A 24,779-nucleotide genomic window follows, 5' to 3' on the forward strand; every position below is an offset into this window, starting at 1 on the left:
TGATTGTTTATATGGTTCTTTTTAATATATATATATATATATATATATATATATATATATATATATATATATATATATATATATATATGGCCAAAAATTTCAATAAATATGATATGAATAAAAAAAAGAAAGAAAAGTGTATGTAATGCAGAAAACAGCAAGGTCAGTCATTCACATCAGTCGCCTCATTGAAGAAATTTTACCACAGGGTCCCATATCTGGTCAAACACTTTGCCTCTGTCATCATTATAATACCTTAGTCTTTCCATATGGAGTGTGTTTGCCACTTCCCCCATCCAAAGGTCAAACGCACCTACACCATGACTTCTGGGCCTTATTGCCATGAGGCTTTGACTCACGTTTTTTGGACTGTTCAATATTTTAGAATATATTTAGATATTTATCCTTATTTTCCTTTTATTCAAGTTTTTCTATTTTTATTTTTAACATGTATGTTTATCCTTTTATATAAAGACTGTCATTGTTCCTGTTGTGCACTGAGCCATTGCATCGTAATTTCATTTTGATGCAAATCTTAATGACAAATATAGTATGTCTAAGTCAAAGTCTAAACGCGGGCACTGAGTCCTTCTTCCACACTCTCAGGATCAACTTTTTTATCAATCACCATACCAAACAAAACAGCAACTTTCTCATATTTATTGGCTGATGGTAAAACGCTAGAAGCCCCAATGATGGCAATAAGTGGATCTGGATCCCAGTGCTTCCCAAAAACCCCTGAAAAGAAATGAAAAAATACTCTTCTAGAATGAGTAAAGTTCAGTGTATGACCAGAGCAGGACAACTATTTTGTCATTCCATAACAGAAATAAACAGAACTCTCCTCAATCACAAACCAGATCTCATGTATTTTATTTCTTTTGCTTCTCTTTCATTTCTAGAAGCAAATCTATGATTTAATCTATGAAAATGTCTGTCAAAATACCACAGCTGGTAATGAGCCTATTTACATGCACACTAACAATCCAATCATGATCCCATTCCCATTTCTGGAGTTATCAGATTATTCAAGTGATCATGCAAACAGCATAATCTGATATGCTTTATCAGATAAGAACAGTAGTCTGATTGTGATAAATCGGATTAACACCTAGATTTCTCCCTGATACTCAGATGTCTTTGTGCATGTATACCTGTTAATCTGATTTATTTATTTATTTTACATCTGCACATGTGCAAAAACAATCAAATCATAGAAAACTGAAGTGACATAGTGAAAATGTGAACAGAAAACTATAAAAAGAAGTTTGTTTTTTATCTTGACTGCACATGTATGTACTCTGGAAGAAATCCAATAATGGACTGAAACCATGGTGCATGTAAACGTGTCAGATCCGATTATTCCAATTATCTAATTACTCCCGGTTATTGGATTTTTATGGTCGTGTAAATGGGTTCACTGTCTGAAACATGTTCCATTACTGTCTGAAAAAAATGGCAGAAACACTTGCACTATTGTTGTGTTTACTCTTTACAGACAGCAGCATCACACAACATCTGAAAAGTGTGAATGTGTCTTCAAAAAGGCCATGAGGATTAACGTCTGTTCCAGCAGCAGAAGGGAAAAGAACATCAGAGATTCACAGGTAACCATTCATCCAGTCTTATCACCTGTTTAACCATTTCACTGCTGCTGCTACAACCGACATCTACTTGAAGGGGTTATATCTTGCTAAACCCTCTTTTATTAGTCTCTGGTTCATTTATTTGTGTATTTGGACCCTAATAGTTCATAAAGTTTGAATTTGAACCCTTCAGGTGCTGCAAAGCTATCTTTATATTCATTCCAGCAAAAATCGAGTGGATTTCTACAACCTGTTTTAATTCCTGCTTAATTTGTTACATCAGTGTTTCCTGTGGAATTGATCTGTTGGTGTGGCAGTGCGTAATACAGATGTACGGTGGGGTGCACACAGCTTGCCGTCACACCATACATTGCATAAAAAAAAAAAATCATCACCATCGCATTAGACATATTATACATATGTATAATATATAATAGGCCAGGACAAATATCCTGCCCCCTCAAATGAAAATTTGCAAGGCTTCAGGAGGTAGGGGAAAGATAAATGAGCATAAAGTTTCACTCTCACATCTGCGGGGGGCACGGACTGCACCATCCCGTACCCTCATAGTATTATAAGTAGGACGGAAACCGATGCACACGCGTGCACCCCCCAACTGACCCATGCGTGTGCACCCCACCCCTCATTATGCACTGCCACACCAACAGATCAATTCCACAGGAAACACTGACGCAACAAATTAAGCAGGAATTAAAGCTATACCTACCGATGTGGCATTTCTCACAGCACTTAGTAAAAGTTTGAACATGAACAACCCGCCTCCCTCCAAAGCCCCACCCCCTTCCCTCTGCCTGAGCTCTGAGGCTCCTCCTCCTCTCTCCTCCTCTCATCTGATGCGCGATGGAAACGGAGGAGGAAGCAGAGGTGGAGGTCCGGTCCGTTTTGGCGTGTCCGCGGACCCCTCCCTCAGTAATCAGATGCATCATCCACCTGCCGCGGGCCCGCGGCTCCTGTTCCATCAGTAGACCTGGTCTGTGCAGTACTGGGTCAGGGTCTTCACTGCAGTGCCCACGGGATGGGCACGCGCACTGTGAACGCGCGGCCTCAGCGAATTTTCCGTGGACATTTGAGGTTTCATAGTCCATACAATTATCATCCTACATCATCTTACATGTGTGACACCATGTACATGTACCTGTATGAGTCATAAAAGCTGAGCTTTATGCAGACCTGTTCAGTCCAGTACAGCTGACTTCCGGACTTTTATCTCCATCCTTCATTCATCAGACTCCCGTTTGTGCCCCTCAGTTGTCGTTTCTGTTCATAAATCCGTTTTTTCCCTTCCACATGTGCATGTCAGTTCTATCCAAACACATCCTAGACAGTAGACTGTGGTCAGTGACAGGAGAAGCAGCGCCAGTGAAGCGTCAGATTCAGAGGGACACATATCGGATGTGAGACGGCGATAATGGATCGGATGCTGGACGGCCGTAATGGATGATTGACAGGAGGCTCAGTCAGGTTCGGCCAATTATTTTATTCGGACCGACTAAAATGATTGGTCAGACTTTTATTAGAAATATATGAGAATTAAACATTTTTGAGTTTCAATGCCTGGCGGATTTCTTTTACATTTTAGTTTGACACACACTTATTAGGAGCATTTTAAGATGACAAAAGAAAAGTGTAAAAATGCCACATCATACGGTATAGCTTTAAAACAAGTTGTAGAAATCCACTCAATTTTTGCCAAAATGAATATAAAGATAGCTTTGCAGCACCTGGAGGGTTCAAATTCAAACCATAGGAACTATTAGGGTCCAAATACACAAATAAATGAACCAAAGACTAATAAAAGTGGGTTTAGCAAGAATTTGACCCCTTTAAATGTGACTTCTATCAGTTTTGAGTATGAACTGAATGTGACCCTGAAGTGACCCGCCTGCGCAAAAGAGGTCCTGATGTAATATGTGACCACGCAGGCACGCACTGTGTTTATGGAAGTAAATATGTTTTTACCGCCGCTCCTCCTCCTGGGACGCAGAATTGTGATGTTTGTCACATTTCAATGACGTAAAGGTCAGATAAATGCGACCTGGCCATTCAGACTGAAGTCGCATTGCAAAATATCCGATATGTATCGGATTCAGGACCACATATGAAAGTGGCCTGGGTCGGATTTGTGCTGTTCAGACTGTCTTTAACAGATCGGATACAGGTCACATATAGGCAAAAAAAATCGGATTTGGGCCACATTTGCCTGCAGTCTGAATGTAGCCTTAGTTTATGCAGCTAAAAATATGCTGTTAAGCTCAAGAGTCTCTGCAAAACTCATCTCTGTTCAGTTCTTTATCTCAACGGCCATGAGCTATTGTGAAGGTGCTCTGTCTGGCGTCTTCATCCTAAAAACACATGCAAAGAGCAGAAGCAGAAGTCTCATGTCCTCTCAGACCACTTGAATCGCAATACCCTGAAAGGCAATTATGGAATTTTTATTCAATTACACGACGCTGCAGCTTTAAAACATGCTGTTTGCAGATGTGAGCTGCACCAGCCAAACTGCATGTGGCATTTTGCATTTGGTTTTATGTTTTTCCCACATGGCTTATTTGAACAGAAAGGGGACCGTTTTGCCGGTGCTTTAGGAATTACATGCTGTGTTTTTGGCTCATTTGCATCCGTTTTGTGCCAATGAGAGTAAATCTGCTATAAACCAGATCTAACAAGGTCTAATCAACAATGGTTCCTTAGATTAACAAGTCAATGAGTGTACAGTAAATATATACATGGAAGTAGATCTAATCCAACCAGTGGTGGTAGTAAAAGAAAACAACTGAAATACTAAAAGCATGTCATGTCTAACCAGCAGCGGTGGTGGAAGTACTGAAGCTTAGTACTTAAGTAAAAGTACAAATAACCTGCAAAATATATACTCACCGCAACAATAGGAATAACAAGTAAAGCAGGAATTAAAACTGGTTGTAGAAATCCACTTGATTTTTGCCAAAACGAATATAAAGATAGCTTTGCAGCACCTGGAGGGTTCAAATTCCAACTTTTTAAACTATTAGGGTCCAAATCCACAAGTAAATGAACTGAAGACTAATTAAAGGGGGTTTAGCAAAATATGACCCCTTTAAGAGAATAAGAGCACAGCATTTTTCAGATGCACAAAACAAAACCCAACTACACTACAGACTCACACTGCACTACATACTAATTATACTTTCAAAAAAGACTAAATATGCACAAATCTCTGAAAAGTTTGCTAATCCTATTGCTGTCTCCTTTCCGTCGCTGTTATTTTCAAACTTTACCGGTCACACAGCAACCAGATTGCACACTGTGCCGTATGGACTTCTCTGATTGGTCAATGTTATGCATTTTTCCACCAATAGAAATGCGGTGATGTTTTCTTTCATGCAAGCACTTCCTGTTGCAAAAATTTCCTCAGAAACCCATTTTTTAACGTCTCTTCCTGCACCAAATGTAATGACACTATTGCTGAAAAATCATCTTTTTATTGTGTCCCATAAGTTTGGTTTTACTTGTCCTTTAAACATGATTCATTTCACAGTATTAGATTGACATCTGCACTTTCCACACAAATTGAAACCGATTCAGCCAAACGCACTGTCTGCCGTCATTAGAGCTAATAGAGTCACCTGATGCAATGGAAACAACAGCACAACGCAATTAGTAGGAGAACTATTTTTACATGAAAGATTTTGAGGAAATCGCGTTCATAAAATGTAATGAGTAACGGCATAAACTGGAGAAATGTAGTGGAGTAGAAAGTACAGATAACTGCCACAAAATGTAGCGGAATAAAATCAAAAGTATGCGTTATTATTTTACTTAGGTAAAGTACAGATACGTAATGATGAGTGATATTTTGTTTTTTTTAATGGAATTATACATTTTCAAACATTTCCCTGAGGTCTACATTAACTGTAAATGCTCTGCTTGGGTCTGAATTCTTCATTAATTCAACTCCACAGGTCCATCTTCAACCCTATTTCTGAGTAATGACACCAGATAGGTGGTTTGGAGCGCTGGCCCTTTAAATGTAAAAGAGCCACTTCGGGCCCTGCCTCCTCCAGGTTGTTGACTGTGCTGCTCTGTCCCGTTTAGCCACTTGTGTTCATTAATACAGCCTACAACTGAACATTTTAGGTGATCAGCTCGAAGTTTGGACATATTTTCTGTTTTTACTGCAACCGCTGCTGCTGATAAACAATTATGTCGTACTCGGAGAAATGGTCATTGGAAGTCTTGACCTTATATGTGCAAATGTCGTGACGTAACTAGTTATAAAACGTAACAAATTAAGCAGGAATTGAAACAGGTTGTAGAAATCCACTCTATCTTTGCTGGAATGAATATAAATATATCTTTGCAGCACCTGGAGGGTTCAAATTCAAACTTTATGAACTATTAGGGTCCAAATACACAAATAAATGAACCAAAGACTAATAAAAGTGGGTTTAGCAAAATATGAGCCCTTTAAACACATTAATGAAGTACAAATACTTTGTTGCATTCGACTGCTGCACTCAAAAAAACAGAACATTGGATTTAAATAATAAGATAACGTCAACCGGTCCCACAAAACTTTTTTATTTAAATTTTAAAAATACTAGATGACTAAATTTCACCAAACCGTCTTAGTTAAGTGCTACATCACACAGTTGAGTTTAATTTATTAAACATGCTGAATTTACTCAATATTGTTACATTTAATTTAGTATACATCATTACATTGAATCAATTAAACACATTGAATTTACTATAAATCATTTCATTGAATTTAATAAATATGTTGAATTTACTAAATGTAGTTATGTTTAATTTACTAAACATCATTATGTTCAATTTATTAAACACACTGAATTTACTAAATATTGTTATGTTTAATTTACTAAATACCATTATGTTGAATTTTTTAAGCATGCTGAATTTACTACATACTGTAACATTTAATTGTCTTAACATCATTATTATAGCATAGGTGGAAATTTGACACAAAATAAGCTCAGTGTTAGATGTGAGCACAAGTTGTGCTTTAAAGTTGACAGGCAGGTACATCCTCACTGGGATGATCACAACAGGATAGGGATTGCTCTGCCAATGGCTCTCACTCAGGGTGCAACTTTACAAATTACAAAAATACAGAAAAAATAAACAAAAAGTCTAATAAGCATTGCCATACACATATTAAGTCAAAACTAGTACTAACACAACAACCCCACTGAATTCTTGAGCATAAAAATAACACATTTACAACATAGTACCCACTACCCATAATGCACAGCGGCAAACATGCCGAACTTCATTTTTAAGTGACTGTGTTGACTAAATTGTATTAAACAGTATTGAATATTCCCAAGACTTGTATTATTATTTAAATGTAATGTAACTCTCTTGTTTTTTTTCAATAAAAATGAATTTATTAAATATTTTCAACATAAATACATTGCATAAGGATTACTACATGGGTTTTCCATTTCTTTGAGTGTGCTAACCAGTGGTATTTGAGATAATAGGAGGTGGTTCTTGATGGAGGATGGGATGAATGACTTTGGTATCCTGACACCTTGAAGTTCAGTTTCAGGATGTGAGTTGCATCATGATCCCAAACACAGATTTTCCGTATAGAGGCGGAGGTACTGATGTTCCGTTTTCCCTCTGATCTTCATGACATCTGGGATGAAACGTACATGTTGAGACTTTAAGGGCGCTGACAGATGGCCATTCCATACCTGTACACCGTGTCGGATTGCACTTCATGGAAAATACATGCTCTGTTGTGTCTTAGAACAAAGGTTTTCGCCACAGACCTGTGAGCGAACCGTCCACGTGGACACTGAGGAAATCTGATTTATGGGTGTGTTGTGGAGGACTGGATGGACCACCAACTGATTCTGGATCAGGTGTCGTCCCTGAACATTTTCTGTACGCTGGGAGCATCACGCTAATATAGAAACAAATTGATATTCCATCATTTAGGATCTGGTCATGAGTGGATTCTGACTTCTGTCTCGTCCCAGCCCTAGAACAATGATTCCTGCTCAAATCTTATACTTTATTGAGGTGGAGGTATTGACTTACACTTTACATAAGAGGTTATTTTTACCTGCATTTTACCCATAAAGACCCAACATCCACCACCGACCAAAACCATCTACTGGCCTAACACCGTCATCTTCTACAACATTGATTCATCAGTAAAACCCATAGAGTTTGATAAATAACAGTGGATGGAAAATCTTGGTTTATGTTTAGTTAATGATAGATTTTACAGAAAAATCATTTTTTCTTCAGTTTTCTCTGTTTCTGATGTAATAACCCTCAACTGCAATCTGAGCTTTTATGAACATCTACATGATCAGTGATTTCAATATTGGAAAAAACTTGATTTTCACTGGAAAACTGCAAAATACAGAGGATTATCTTACCATAAATGGTTATAAATCACTTTTGAAATGTTAAATATAGAGAAAAATCATGTGAGAACTGCCACAAAAGTAGCACTGAGTCTTTATGGGTAGATATTATTCTATACTATTATAGATAGAGACTTCCAAATACATTTTCTCTACATTTAACTTTTCTTGAGTGATTTATCACCATTTATTAAAATATTACTCATTGCATTTTTCAGTGAAAATCAAGTGTTTTCCTATACTTAATTCACTGATCATGTAGATGTCCATAAAAGCTCAGAATAAATTCAAAGGTTATTATATTAAAACAGAGAAAACTGTGGAGAAAAAGTGAGTCTATTGTTAACTGACTGTAAAAACAAGTGTCTCCATCCACCGATATTTATCAAACTCCAAGGGTTTTACTGATGAATTGATGTTACAGAAGATGAGGGTGTCTGGATTAGTGATTAAAAAGTTATCAAACATTAATGACTGGTAAATAGTTTTGGTTGTTTGAGGGGGTTTAAGTCTATGACTGTTAATTCTAACTATAACATAATAGAGTAATTAAATTATATAACATGTTATATTTAAGTCGTTCCTCCATATGTTCCGGCTGCGGCTGCATGAGCTCACAACAAAAACAACTGCTTATTTATTCTCTCATTTTACACTTATTTATTTCATTCACTGCACTACCGCACCAGTATTTTAATTTATTTTATCTCAGGTGTTTTTAATTATGTGTGCTTTTATTGCTGACCCTGCATTGTCATTTCATTCCTCCTAATTTGCCTAAATGACTGTAAAAGTGAATCTGAATCTGAATCCCAACACTGTCTGCAACAATTTGGATTGTATATTTGTAAGAACCACATGCACTGCAAAAAAGCCTGTACAAAAATAAGAAAATTCAACTCATTATTGGGTTAAAATGTCTTATTTCAAGTAAAATTATCTGCTAGTGCAGTAAGAAAATTGAACTTATTAAGTTTTCTGAAAACAAGAAAATATGATGTAAAGATTACTATTATAGAATACTAAAATTCTAAAAATGATAAAATTCTTATTTGTTATTTTTCTTATGTGGAATGACTCAATAGATATGTATTGGCAAAACTGCAGGAAACAAAATAGAACTTATCAAGTTTTTTTTTTTTTTTTTTTAAATTATCTAAGGATTATAGAATGCAAAAATTCTAATAGATCATAGATAAAAAAGAAATCTTGCTTTAGATATATAGTATACTTTCTTTCTTTATTTATTTATTTATGTATTTATTTATATATGGACAATACGGTAGTGCAGTGGATAGCACTTGTGCCTCACACCAAGAAGGTCTTGGGTTTGATTCCAACACCAGTCGAGGGGGGTGGAACCTTTCTGTGGAGTTTGCATGTTCTCTCCGTGTCTGTGAGTTCGCCGACCATCCAAAGGCATGCATTGATAGGTTAATTGGTTAATCTAAATTGCCCATAGGTGTGAATGTGAGAGTGTTTGACTCTACAGGGTGGGGAGGCAAAATTTACAATGAACATTTAGTTGTTTTTTCTCAGCAGGCACTGCATCAATTGTTTTGAAACCAAACATATATTGATGTCATAATCATACCTAACACTATTATCCATACCTTTTCAGAAACTTTTGCCCATATGAGTAATCAGGAAAGCAAACGTCAAAGAGTGTGTGATTTGCTGAATGCACTCGTCACACCAAAGGAGATTTCAAAAATAGTTGGAGTGTCCATAAAGACTGTTTATAATGTAAAGAAGAGAATGACTATGAGCAAAACTATTACGAGAAAGTCTGGAAGATACTATTAAAGAAGAATGGGAGAAGTTGTCACCCGAATATTTGAGGAACACTTGCGCAAGTTTCAGGAAGCGTGTGAAGGCAGTTATTGAGAAAGAAGGAGGATGTGAAGCCTGTTACCGGACGTTAGTCTGGGGTTGTCTGTCTTTTATGTTTGTCTGTCACTTCCTGTTTTATTTTGTTAAGTTTTCCTCATGTGTCTTGTCTGTGGTCTTTTCTTCCCTTCCTGGTTCGTGTTCACCTTTTCCCTGATTACCTGACTCCGCCCTAATGTGTTCCACCTGTGTCTCGTTGTCTTCCCTCCCTTTTGTGTATTTATACCCGGTCCTTTCCCCTGATCAGACGCCAGTTCGTTTTCTCTTGTACATAACTTACCAGTTTTTTTGATCCTGTCTGTTTGTTTGCCTTACTGTGTTTCGACCTGTTTTTGTCATCCTGTTTTGCCTGTTTTTTGCCTGCTCCCTGTCGGTTTTGTCAGCCTCCATCTGCCTTCCTGGTTTTTTGGCGTCTTCGCCTGATTTTTCGGTACGTGAGTTTGCCTTTTCCCTATGTCCTGTCGCCTGTCTGATTGCCTCTCCGTGCATGACCTGTTTCCGTCCCTGACCTCCCTCTGCTTTCCCCTAGTCGGCGAGCCGGCGTTAAATCCGGAGCCGAACCGTGGGTTCGCGTCCAAAACCGGAGGACGGTTCAGACGAGGACTTCCTTGGCCGCTGTCCTCAAGATCCTGTTCATTATCATAATCTTCCTAACTGTATACAATAAACTCTGTAAACTTTTACATCCGCTTCCGTGTTCTGCATTTGGGTTCTGGGTCTGTGCTATCAGCATTACAGAGGACACATAGAATAAAAACATTTTCTATTATGTACATTTTCTTGTGGCAAATAAATTCTCACGACTTTCAATAAACTAATTGGTCATACACTGTCTTTCAATCCCTGCCTCAAAATATTGTAAATTTTGCTTCCCCACCCTGTATATATCAGTCCAGCCAGCGTGTACCCCGTCTTCTCCCATAAGTAGCTGGGATAGGCTCCAGTGACCCCCATGACCCTAGTGAGGATAAAGCAGGTTCAGAAAATTATATTATATTGTGATTATGCATTTGCTAGTGAATCCAACAGAGTTTTTTCAGAGTTTATTCAGTTTGAGACAGCAGAAAATTCAAAACTTGACCCATAAAAGAAAGACTAAGTAGGACTTCACAAAAAAACTACATCTGAGTCCAATAGATGAAGTGAAATTTTCAATATATGCATTTGAAATTGAATATTTTTACATAGATTCATATGCAGTTTAGTGAAAGTATTTGTGAGCGCCATGTTTGTAGTGTTACACAACTGTTCTGTGACGTGTGTCTGTGGTACAAGAACATAGCAATTCATTCACTGGAAAAACAATGTTACCACTGGACACAATCCAGGCAGCAATTATGTCTGTTTAAAAAGGTATTTGGCAAAACAAATTATAGTACATGAACTCTGTACAGTCAGATTCAGGCTCTTCCTTCCAGAATATCTGACAGAACAGTTTATGTTTTTGACCTGATTTGCATGTAAAAAAAATAAGTTACATTTGTGTTTTTTTGCATGTCTTTTGCACATGTGTATCTTAGAAAAGCAGTGACTGACTTTTTACCAGTTGTTGTCAAATCCGTGCTCTGAAATCTGGCAGTTTTGCAGCAGTGACGAATGGAAAAAAGCCATTTTTAAGCCGGCTTTCACACCACCTTCCTCCCGGCAGAGCTCAAAAACATCTTCTATCACGCCTCCATTACAGGTTTCCTCTGTGTTTTCTTGTTCAGCCAAGCACAGGTGGAGAAACACAATGAATGTCAGGTTGAAATGACATTAAAGTTATAGAAAAGCAGATTGTTGAAATCGTCTTGTCCACAAACATTTCTTTTTTTATTATTATTATTTGTGCTTTCACTGCAAAAAACACCTTTTTTCTTTCTTATTTGTGATCGCAGCCTGTGATTCAGGCCACACATGGATGTTTACTTGAGATTTACCTTCATGTGCTTCAGTCCTTTTCCTCTTTACAGCTGGTTGCATCAATATTAATGGTTCAACAGCTGCTAAAACAGTTCATTTTCCCGACAGGAGGCTTTGACATGTGACTTTTCTAATTTCTCATGTTGTCAGCGGCACCGATAATGAGCCTGTGATCTTTAATAGTGAGACTTTTATGGTTTCCTATGATTTAACGTCCAAGTGTCATTAAAATATTTCTATAGTAGAATTTTATTATGTCTCTGATGTTAATTAGTTACTGGTGTTGGGTGTTAATACATTACAGCAATTAGTCAAATATCTCTGGCCTGTATTTATCTGCCAACAATATAAGAGAAAAATACTGAATTTCACCGTATGAAATATACAGTTTTTTTTGTTTTTGTTTATTTTTTTCAATTTTAATTCTCACATTGCATTCCAAAAAAGCTAGCACATTATCATTCATTTATTTTCATTTTCCTCTTTCTTCTTACAACACTTCAAATACATTCATGGACTGAAGACACTAAGGCTACGTTCAGACTGTAGGTAAATGTGGCCCAAATCAGATTTTTTTGCCCATATGTGACCTGTATCTGATCTGTTAAAGACAGTTTGAACAGTACAAATCTGATTTTTTCAAATCTGACCCAGGCCACTTTCATAAGTGGTCCTAAATCCGATACGTACCTGATATTTTGTAATGTGACTTCAGTCTGAACGGCCAGGTTGTATTTATTTGACCTTTACATCATTGAAATTTGACAAACAAGGAGGAGGAGTGGTGGGAAAAACATACCGAGACACCGATTGGTCGGGTCACAGTCTTTTTTCTGCTGAGTGCTGGTCCACCCAAAAAGTGCCATGTTCATTAACTACTGTGTCCGGCGTCATTGTCGCAGTCATTTTTGCAGTCATTTTTGCAGTCATTTTCGCAGTCGTTTTCGTAGTCTTTATCGTTGTCTTCATTAGCAGTTTCTTCAAACATCTTCTCTGATGAAACTGCTGGTTGGATTCATTTCAAATTTTAGATGTATCTTCCTTGGGGCCATGTCCACAAACTTTGTTCACAGTTTTGAGAAATCTTGATTTCTGAATTTTTGACGAATTTTTGAAAAACTACAAAGTCGCCTTTACTTACAATGGTCCATATTTTGATGGTTTATATCATGGAAATGGTTACAGATATCAATATACACTGAACAAAAATATAAATGCACGACTTTTGTTTTTGCTCCCATTTTTCATGAGCTGAACTCAAAGATCTAAAACTTTTTCTGTGTACACACAAGGTTTATTTCTCTCAAATATTGCTCACAAATCTGTCTAAATTTGTGTTAGTGAACACTTCTCCTTTGCTGAGATAATCAATCCACCTCACAGGTGTGGCATATCAAGATGCTGATTAGACAGCAGGATTATTGCACAGGTGTGCCTTAGGCTGGCCACAATAAAAGGCCACTCTAAAATGTGCAGTTTTATCACACAGCACAATACCACAGATGTCACAAGTTTTGAGGGAATATGCAATCGGCATGCTGACTTCAGGAATCTCCACCAGAGCTTTTGCCTGTGAATTGAATGTTCATTTCTCTACCATAAGCCATCTCCAAAGCTGTTTCAGAGAATTCATGAAGAAGACTGTGCGAGGAAAATGGTGGTCACACCAAATACTGACTGGTTTTCTGACCCCCCTGGACCACCCAATACAGTAAAAGTGCACATTTTAGAGTGGCCTTTTATTATGGCCAGCCTAAGTCACACCTGTGCAATAATCCTGCTGTCTAATCAGCATCTTGATCTGCCACACCTGTGAAGTGGATGGATTATCTCAGCAAAGGACAAAGGAGAAGTGCTCACTAACACAGATTTAGACAAATTTATGAACAATATTTGAGAGAAATAGACCTTTTGTGTACATAGAAAAAGTTTTAGATCTTTGCGTTCAGCTCATGAAAAATTGGAGCAAAAACAAAAGTCGTGCATTTATATTTTTGTTCAGTGTAGTTACTATTGAGCACTGATAGGAAGTCATATATGGGCTTTCATTTGAGTCCATGACCTTTGACCTTGATTGACCTTGAAGGGTTAAACTTAAGGTCTACATTTCAACAATGGCAGCTGTGGCAGCTGATCAGTTGGTAGAGCGAGTCGTCCAATCACTGAAGTCAAAGTGTCCTTGAAGTGACACTGAACCCTAAAGTGCTCCCAGTAGGGCCTGGCAGCGCCGCCCATTCTATGAGTGTGTGTGTGAATGTGAGACTTTGTAAAGCGCTTTGGGCACCATGTGGAAAAGTGCTGTATAAGTGCAGTCCATTTACCATTACAGAGGTTGTGTAACAAAAGGGCAGGTGGTCTCTGCCAGTGACTAATATACAACACAATAATATATATGTATAGATATAGATATAGATAGATAGATAGATAGATAGATAGATAGATAGATAGATAGATAGATAGATAGATAGATAGATAGATAGATAGATAGATAGATAGATAGATAGATAGATAGATAGAGATTTATACAGGGTGTCCCATAAGTCTCCATACATAGGAGACATAATACATATGGTTCTAACATGTATTTCTTTATATTTCTTCTTTATAGTTCTTCAGCAGTGGAGGACACACATTGAAATGTGTTCCCGACAAAATGGCAGTCGTACAGAGCATATTATATAAATAAAAATTGTTTATGTCAAGAAACGTTTATTTTTCCTATGTATGGAGACTTATGGGACACCCTGTAGATATATATAGTGTGCAATAGAAATATGTGCAAAATAGAGATAAATAAGAAGGCAAAATTTTAAAAATATATAAAAGTAGTATAGATAACTCGCATGTTGAACCATGGGAATCCATTGGTTCTAGAAGCAGTACAGTTAATAATATGGGGAGCTGAGCTAAGCTTACTGGTGTAACACACAGATTAGGAAAAAAATCGAATTGCCCTCATTTTGTTTTTGTATTTACATTGACGTGGACCACAGACTTTTACACAGGACTGAACATGACAGTTTACCACTGCTGTTCTGTGTCTGGATCGGTTGAACTCCATCTGATAGGAGTCTGTGCAGAACGGACTGTGGGTGGGGTGGGGGGCGTTAACGGGCCGGGTCTGACTGGGGACCGGCGGACTAGAACCATGTCACAGTAAGAACCAGACCAACCTTGTTAGTGTGTGATCACAGCTGGACCTGTCTGTATTGGTCGTATCAATAAGCTCTTTTGGCCTGTCTGATCCTTGACCTAAAATACAGAAGTACTGCAAAAGGCAAAGGCTAGATCTGTCCAGGTTATCAGTTATAAAGTACACACACACACACACGCACACATATGCACACTGAGGCTACTGGGCTTTTATAATATAGATGTGCTAATATAACAATGTAAACATATATGTGTCAGACATGAGGCACATGTGTTGTGAGTAGTTACTGCACATTTCATTCAGGTATGGTGTGTGTTTGCAGTTTTTTTTTTTTTTATAACATTTGTATAACATGCTCATATCCCATGATCCAATATACCTCAGGTAGCAGAATTATGTAATTAGAATGTAAAATGATGTTGAGCTGATGTTAAGTACTAAGATATATTACTGAATCAAGTAATCCCAGAGAATCCATCATGGACATGTATTCTTTGAACTGTAATGGAGTACATAATAGAACCCAGATCATTCTCTGAGTGACCGTTAAACTGTATCAGTATCCGTTTATCTCTCATGTTGTTTTTCATTGCATGCATCAGAGCTAACGTTGGTTTGACTGTAGCGTTTTGGACTGAACTGCATGTTTAAACTTGTGGTCTTGGAACATTTTAAGGGAAAACCGTGTCTTCACTGACCTTTTTGGACGTAATTACATTTTAATTTAACCATAATCTTCCTCCGGTAACTTTTTTGTAAATTTGTGGCACTAAATAATGATCTCATCTCATGGTCATTACAGCCCGCTGTGGAAACCACTGCTCTGTCATTTACCTCCACTGACTGAAGTGACAAGAGGAGCCTTTCCTCTTCTTCTCCTCCTCCTCCACCTCCTCCTTCTCCTGCTTCTTCTTCGTCTTCCTCTCTTTCTTCTTTTCCTCCTCTTTCTTCTTCTCTTTCTCTTTCCTCTTCTTCTCCTTCTTCTCCTCCTGCTTCTTCTTATTCTCTTTCTTCTCCTCCTGCTTCTTCTTCTCCCCTCCTTCCTCTCTTTCTTTTTCTTCTCATCCTCTTCCTCTTCTTCTTCTCCTTCTTCTCCTCCTTCTCCTCCTCCTTCCTCTCTTTCTTCTTCCTCTCCTCCTCCTCCTCCTTCTTCTTCTTCTCTTTCTTCTTCTCCTCCTCCTTCCTCTCTTTCTTTTTCTTTTCCTTGTCCTCCTCTTCCTCTTCTTTCTTCTTCTCCTTCCTCTTCTCCTTCCTCTTCTCCTTCTTCTCTTTCTTCTCTTTCTTCTCCTCCTCCTTCCTCTCTTTCTTTTTCTTTTCCTCCTCTTCCTCTTCTGTCTTCTTCTCCCTCATCTCCTCCTCCTTCTTCTTCTCCTCCTTTTTCTCATTCCTCTGTTTCTCCTACTCCTCCTTGTTCTTCTCTTTCTCTTTCTCTTTCTCTTTCTCTTTCTCTTTCTTCTCCTCCTTCTCTTCCTCTTCTCCTCCTCCTCCTCCTTCTTCTTCAACATGTGTGTAAGAAAAAAAGCAAAAAAAAAAAAAAAAAAGACCTCTTACTTACATCTCCAGATGGTGATTGAATCCATCCTGTGTTTTCTAGACCTCCAGACTCTATTAACATTTTATTTTTCTTTATTGAAGAACATTCCATTGTGGAAACCATGCACATGTACTCCACATAACAGTATAAATAGAATCAGGAAAATGTCACTGATGAAAGATATATTCGTTGATGTAAAGTTCAGATGGCAGCATATAGTTTTGAAGTGAATGAAATACTCGGGACTTCGTAATTAAATCACTCCTTAACTAGAAGACTTTTTTTCATGTAGTAAATCTGCGGTTCTTTGTCTTTTTAGTTACGTATTCAACCACCTGTTTCTGTTCATCTTTTTATGCTGCTATATCTCACCAAATTCACATAAAAAAATAAATGGAAATGGAAGCAACTTCTGTTTTTTTCTGCCTTTATATAGTCTAAATTCAAACAGTTTATTATATATTAATGTCATAGTTATTCAGTTCAAAGTATATTGTGACATTTCATTGATAAGTTTTAATATTATGTTTAGATTGACTCAATATATACTGTATATAATGGTTAATTAAGGTCTTAGTTTGTCAGCATCAGGTGTCAAATATTATTTGATCCAGGACAATATCCGGATTCATCTGGTTCATTTAATGTTAGAATTTTACAGTAGCTTAGTCTGAGAATAGACACATTTACCAGAAAAAATGCAGATAAAATATTGCGTTTCATCAAACCTTTAGGGAACTGTTTTTTTTTTTCCAAAATAGAAAGCAAATTTTAGATGCTTTAGACTATTTCCAATTGCATTTTAGTCTAAATCTAACCATTCTTAGGCATTGTATTGGCTAAAATTAAGAGATTATACTGAATTAATTCTGCAGACCTATTAGCTTGAACATCCATTATTCTTATCAATATACAATGTATTATCACTGAAAATATGAGAAACATTTTACCTGACTTTCTAAAGAATATGACAGGGATAAATGATTCATTTTCTGAACAGCTTCGTCCTCAAATCACATTGAACACTTTTGAGAAAAGCCATTTTTGCCACAGATGCTGTTTTCTACCTTGGAGGGTTAACGTATGATGAATGTATTTCACAAAATTCTGTTCTGGCTTGTATTTTCTTTGGTTATTGTGTTGTTGTTTTTGCTTGTTTGAGATAATTTTACAAACCTTGTGTGGGTTTTTATCTCATCCCACAGTTTATTGTATTTTAACTTTAGTTTTTCTTGCATTTTTTTTCTAATAAATACTTTTTTCTTTTTTCTTTTAACCATCTATGTAATGTTTAAACCCCTTTAGCCCTATCAGCTTGCCTGCAGGCTGAAAAAATTATATTAATATTCATCTACAGGGTGGGGAAGTAAAATTTACAATGAACATTTAGTTGTTTTTTCTCAGCAGGCACTACGTCAATTGTTTTGAAACCAAACATATATTGATGTCATAATCATACCTAACACTATTATCCATACCTTTTCAGAAACTTTTGCCCATATGAGTAATCAGGAAAGCAAACATCAAAGAGTGTGTGATTTGCTGAATGCACTCGCCACACCAAAGGAGATTTCAAAAATAGTTGGAGTGTCCATAAAGACTGTTTATAATGGAAAGAAGAGAATGGCTATGAGCAAAACTATTACGAGAAAGTCTGGAAGATACTATTAAAGAAGAATGGGAGAAGTTGTCACCCGAATATTTGAGGAACACTTGCGCAAGTTTCAGGAAGCATGTGAAGGCAGTTATTGAGAAAGAAGGAGGACACATAGAATAAAACATTTTCTATTATGTCAATTTTCTTGTGGCAAATAAATTCTCATGACTTTCAATAAACTAATTGGTCATACACTGTCTTTCAATCCCTGCCTCAAAATATTGTAAATTTTGCTTCCCCACCCTGTATTATAAAAATATAATAAATCAGGACAATGAATGTTTTTTTCAACTTTTGCTCAACCTTTAGACTCTAATGTTAATAAAAGTCCATCAAAAGTGGATTTTACTGCAAACTTTAATGTTCAAACATGATTTTTAATCTTTGTGGGGTGAAATATACACTATTAAAAATCTCCGACACAAACAATTAATTTATGCATATCATTGTCAATCCAGCCGAAAAAAAAACAAAAAACAAAAAAAAAAACACGCGAGGATAAAAAAAATTCTAATTTTCCTTTTAGTTTGTTACAGTTTACCCAGGCATAGTAATAGATGCAATATTTTAGACAATTGGAATAGATTCTGTGAGGTCTCTAAATGTCCATAGATACCAAAAACATCCATATGAACCTTATTATTGTGAAGTAATTCTTCATTTACTTTGGGTATGTGTTTTTAGGCGTTTTTCCCCTGAAAATATGGTCAGGGTTAAACAGGTTAAGACTGAAATTCACCATTATATACTGTGTAAAACTAAACAAACTATAAATAAATACAACGTAAAAATGAATAAACAAGCATTTCTCAGTTTTTAACACTGAAAATAAATCTTAAATCTTCCATTCTAATTTAATGTTGAAAACAGAAAGAGATTAAATTCTGTAACTCAGCACCATAGAACTTTAAAAGAAACTTCCCCATACAAATAAAGAGTTTCTGGATGTAGATATTTATGTGAACTCATTTAATCTTCTGGGTTATAAATCATTTTCATTGTAATAGTCATATAAACCAACCACCAGCTCCTGTTAAAAACACAGTGAAGTTTACTGTATTTTAACTTTAGTTTTTCTTGCATTTTTTTTTTTCTAATAAATACTTTTTTTCTTTTTTCTTTTAACCATCTATGTAATGTTTAAGACTGAAATTTACCATTATATATTGTGTAAAACTCAACAAACTAGAAATAAATACAAAGTAAAAATGAATAAACAAGCATATATCAGTTTTTAACACTGAAAATAAATCTTAAATCCTCCATTCTAATTTAATGTTGAATACAGAAAGAGATTATATTCTGTAACTCAGCACCAGAGAACTTTAAAAGAAACTTCCCCATACAAATAAAAAGTTTCTGGATGTAGATATTTATGTGAACTCATTTAATCCTCTTGATTATAAATCATTTTCATTGTAATAGTCATATAAACCAACCACCAACTCCTGTTATTTTTTTTTTCCAACTTTATTAACAACATTTGAGTATACAGTACAACATTTTAAATAAACAACAAGATGTCAAAAGGGAAAAAGCATTTGAACATATAAGCTTAAGAAAATAATGCATAGATTAAAAAAAACAAAACAAAACAAAAACAAAGCATAATATATAAATAATAATAAAAAAAGTAAATTAAAAAAAAAAATTCTAACAAATATAAATAAATAAATAAATGCAACAGACAGTTTAGTCAGTATTAAAAAATTGTTTATAACTAGCCAAGGTGTTTGTGCTTTTTTTTTCTATTATAAATGAGTTCTAAAGATTTAATATCATTTCCAAATTCTAATAGGAAGATTTTAAAATTTGGGAGTGTTTTAGTATATTTGTTTTTAAGTATGAAATTTTCCAAATAATATGAAAGAATTTACAATAAATTCTAGATTGTTAGTATCATGTTTAAAATAAGTACTTTTTCTGACTTTCTTATTTTGGCTGAGCTCCTGTTATAAACACACTGAAGTTCAGAGATGACACAACGGGAGACTGTGGACGAGTCGATTCGTGCGAGATGGGGGAGAAAGGGAAAGCGGAGAGTGGGTGTATACAGAAAAAAAATAATAAAATGGAAAAGTATGTCAGAAGTTTGTACTATAGGCGGCGAACTAGTAGGAAATGACTCTATGATTGTTTTAAAGTAAGCTAACACTAAGAATGCTGAGGTGGGAACAGTTAACACCCCCCTCCGTTGAGACTTGGTACAGTCCACAGCTCCTTTTGGTCGAGTCGGCGTCGGACTCCGGAGCACAACATGTTGGAGAGCGGAGCCGAGCTGCTCCTCTCTTGAGTTAACTTTTTAATCCCGGTTTTGTCGCGTTATCGCACACAAGAGGAGGAGGAGGCGGAGGAGGAGGTCGGTGAATGAGAAAAGGGGACGAAAAGTCAGTCACGGTATGAGGCTAACGTAAGACCCGGAGCGTGTAGTTGTTTTTTTTTTGGTGTTAGCAAAAAAAAAAAAACCCGCTGATATTTATCTAAAGAAGAAGAAGAAGAAGAAGAAAAAGAGTAGTAGTAGAAGAAGAAGAAGAAGAAGAGGGAGAGGGGACGCTGGGAAAGGACGCTCCGGAGAAGTGAGAGTGAAACGCGGGGTCCAAGATGCATCTGTCCGCGGTGCTGTGGTGGGGAGCCCTGGTAACTTTACAGCTCAGCCGGAGTCCAGGTAGGAAAAACGGCCGCTTTAAAGCACACTTTGAGCCGCATGTGAGTGTGTTTGGGTGGAAGGGAACCGAGATTTTTTTTTTTTAACACTTCTACCTCCTCCTCCTTCTTCTTTTTTTCTTTTTTTTTTTTTTTTTATCTGTTCTGTGATTTACACTATTATACCCAGATAAACACTGCAGCAAGTTTCCCCTCCTGGGAAAGCAATTCTTTGCCAGGTGGTTAAAATAGAACCAGTGCATGTACATTCTGATTGTGTGAGCTCTTTTATGTTTTTAGCCTAGATTTGGGTTAGTTTATGTACCTATATTACCTGGAGTAGGTGTGTTTTGCAGGAGAGTCAAATATGTGTCATTCTTTTTCTAAATCTTGAATGACAACGTGCTTGTGTGAATGAGTGTATTCATGCAGCCGGTGGATCTGTTTCTCTGTTGCATTATCTGACCTGACTTGCATAGGTGGAGTAAAAGGAGTTGTATATTTTGGTGCTTTGGCGTTTGTTTGTGCCTGATAACTCTCTGACATCTACCTTATGTGTGATGCATGGATAAAACCCTGGCTGATGCATTATTATGGTCCCTTTGAAGACTTTTCCAGCCTTTACTGTAAAATACTGATAGATTTTTTTTGTGTCATTTTATGGGTTTTAATCTGGTTTTGTTACTTAATGATGCTTTTCTTTGGTTGTATTAATTGTAGTGAAAAACGTGTGCATATGTTTCTTTTTTTTTTTCCAGGAAATCTTGCATGACAGCATGCATGTGTGTTCCTTCTAGTTCCTCACACTGTATCTTCTGCCTTATGTATTTAACTGATTTACGCATTTGATGATTCCTTTGCAGGTGTTGACTGATTTGATTCATGCAGGTTGTGAATTTGTTGCTTTTACTTGCACTCGTGTTAATTAGAGTAGTGGTAGAGTTGTATTTTGCAGGAAATGAATGGTGTCAAAGGGAAAACATGCAAGTCTTTTTCTGACTCATGTATGTCAACATACTTGTCTGAATGATTTTATTCACTGAGCTTGTGGATTTGTTGGTTTTTAGCTGTGTTTTTGTTAGTGAAATAGTTCAGGTGGCTGCAGGCAGAGGTAGATGGACTATGTGGTCAATGAAGTAGTGTATTCTGCATCTGATTTATGCTAATATATGAGATTCTTTTCATTAATAACTACTCCAGAGCTTATGAATGTCACTTTTAGTTGTATTTTGACATTTAGACATGATGTTTGGCCTCATTTATACAGGTTTAAGATGTTAAATATCATATTTTCTGCAGTATATAGCAGATTTCCAATAATTTCATCTGATGCATTAGTAAAACCCTGGGTAGCACATGGAATGTCGTACCTGTTGTTATTTGACATACAATAAGAATTGATTTGGTGGCATTTCATGTGATGTAATGTGGTAGAGAGATCTGTCCAGTTACATAAAGATGCAGTTCGTTGCTTCTGAGTGACTTAGGACTGATTTGCCGGATCATGCATCCATTACTTTCCATTCAGTTTTAAAGGCCGTCATTAATCTGTGATTGCAGGTGAACAGAGTTGTTTATCTATGATAACCTACATCCTGTGCCCCCCCCCCCCCCCAACCTCCCCAGCACCAGCAGCAGCAGCACTGGTAATAGGTCTGAGTGATTTCCACCACCCCCTTCCTATGTTTTCTCTAACACCTTGTATTTACAACATGTTAGAACAGCCGCTGGAATGCAAGGACCCACTGAAGCTATTTCTAAACACACTCAGACACACGCAGTGCGGCGTCACGCACACACACGGACTGACACACAGGTGCCGTGGCCTCTGACATGACATGAAACGATTTACCCGGCAGTGTAGCAGAAATTACATCTGTAATTGGCTGTTTGGACCTCAAACAGAGGTAGCAGTGACTCCTAAATGTCACCAGGAGACTGCCTCCAAAATGTCAACCAGATAAGATTCAATATCCAATTGAAAACAAAAGCCCAGCCCCTCCGCCTCCCCCCGCGGATCATCAACCTCCTATTTATAGTCGGGTCTTTCATCCTTTCAGACGTAGTTATCAACGTTCCCTCCTCCGCCTCCCTCTTTATCTGCAGTGGGGGTCGCTCTTGTTTGATTATGGACTTGTTCTGTCATAAAGCAATTAACTCTGTCAGGCCTGTATCATGTCTTAAACACATCGACTCTAAGCCGCTGCTGTTGGCTTTTTCCATTGTGCTGTTCAATGTATAGCTCTACTAATGCTGCTTTTGTGACGCATGTTTCTTTTTCTGGGCACATAGATGAAGTTCCATTCCAATATTTAATTTAGGATCTGTATATTGGACCCTTTTATTCTAGGAGTTCTAAATATAACACTTTCCCTGCTCATTATTTTATTTTGGTCTGGGTGGAAAGCAGCCTCTGAAACACCAGTCATGTGACACTGACAGTCGGAGCCACACTAATGACAACATTTGAGGACTCTTAAACACAGGGACTTCCACCACAGCCATCCAGTGGTCGGGGAAACTCTGGGATCAAACCTGTATATATATCTTTGAACAATTAATTGGCTTTATAAAAAAAAAAGTTCAAAGTAAAAATTCCAGTTTGTTCAGGGTTTAAAACTTTCCTCATAAGTGACATAATGGTTGGAAGTTGTTTTATAAGACACACATTAAGGATTCTCACAGAGGAATAAAGGCTGTAATTCCTAAACTGTGTACAGTAAAAGGCATTATAAAGGCCAGCCGTCAGCCTCAGCCGACAGTAGATGACCTAAGGCTGCGATTTATTACTCTACTGCGAGTGTGTGTCTTCTCTAAGCGAGTGTGTTTCCAGAGTGTGTGAGGTCACACTGCCTTTTCAGCACAGTGTAGTGGCCCTGCAGTAATGGGCTGAGCCGGACTAATAGCATGTTGGAGAGTGTGTTATTCAGTTTAATGATGTACTCTGGGACAAGACACCCCCCCCACCCCCTACCCCACCCCACCCCCGCTCAGTCACCCTCTCAGGACCCTCCTCATTTACTAATCAAGTATTGATCAGCAGCTCCACGGCTCAGAGGTTCTGCTGCTCCACCGTGGACATCACAGCCTCTTACAGATCACGACGACTAAAGCAGCTCAGGCACACGCTCACTTTTAGTTTGTTGGCTCTGGTTTGTCTGACTTTAGGGTTTTATTCCATGCATTCAGTCAATTTTCTGGTTTTCACTGGTTTTCTGTTTGGCCCTGCAATGGGGGAATCATTAAATACCCCCGATAAAGGTTATTACCTGACTGCAATCTGCTTCTTACACTATTACTCTTACAGCATTTATTTAAAGAAAGCACAAACACTGGAGTAGCAGGTAATTACACTCATTTATTATGAATAAAAAACCTTTAGATCAGAGGTTTCAAACATGCAGCCCAGGGGCCAAATCCACCCGCCAAATGGTCCAGTATGGCCTGTTGGAGGAATTTGTGAAATGCAAAAATTACACTTAAGATATTAATCATTTTAGTTCAGGTTCTACATACAGACCAATTTAATCTCAAGTGGGTTGGATCAATAAAATACTATCATAAAAACCTATAAATTTTCACAATTCCTTATCTTTCTCTTCGTAAATGTAAATATTTTCATGTCATTTTACTTAATTTACGCTAAAACAAGCTATCATTTCACAAAATCATGAATAACCTGAATAAATATGAACATTTTAGAAATGTCTGAAGTGCAGGTTTACCAATATTCTGTCTGTTATTAAATGCTTTGTGTATTTGCAGATCCACTTTGATCTGTAAGTTGTAATTCACATGTGTAAATGATAAACTGAGACGTAATATTGTTAAAATTGCACTTAGTTTTCTTAAGAAATTTCAGTTTGTTGATGTTAATCACACTGTTTTAAAGGATAGTTGGTAGATGTGAACAATTTCATCACAAAATGTTACTTTTTTCGCTCTAAAACATTGAGGAAAGTTTGAAGTTGACATTATTTCTATATTATGTTATTATTTCACTGCT

At 37.0% G+C, this 24,779-nt stretch overlaps 1 protein-coding gene across 2 annotated transcripts in view; it reads left to right on the forward strand.

Moving 5' to 3' along the window:
* Window positions 1-20,405: 20,405 nt before the first annotated feature.
* lrp4 (low density lipoprotein receptor-related protein 4) overlaps window positions 20,406-24,779 on the forward strand; it is a 274,143-nt gene continuing 269,769 nt past the window's right edge. For both annotated transcript variants that reach the window (XM_030130798.1, XM_030130799.1), the window contains exon 1: window positions 20,406-20,795. In XM_030130798.1, the coding sequence (XP_029986658.1) occupies window positions 20,732-20,795 (64 nt within the window). In that variant the 5' untranslated portion in view covers window positions 20,406-20,731. The remainder of the gene's footprint in view (window positions 20,796-24,779) is intronic.

Source organism: Sphaeramia orbicularis, chromosome 3, assembly GCF_902148855.1.
Source record: "Sphaeramia orbicularis chromosome 3, fSphaOr1.1, whole genome shotgun sequence".
Taxonomy (NCBI): domain Eukaryota; kingdom Metazoa; phylum Chordata; class Actinopteri; order Kurtiformes; family Apogonidae; genus Sphaeramia; species Sphaeramia orbicularis.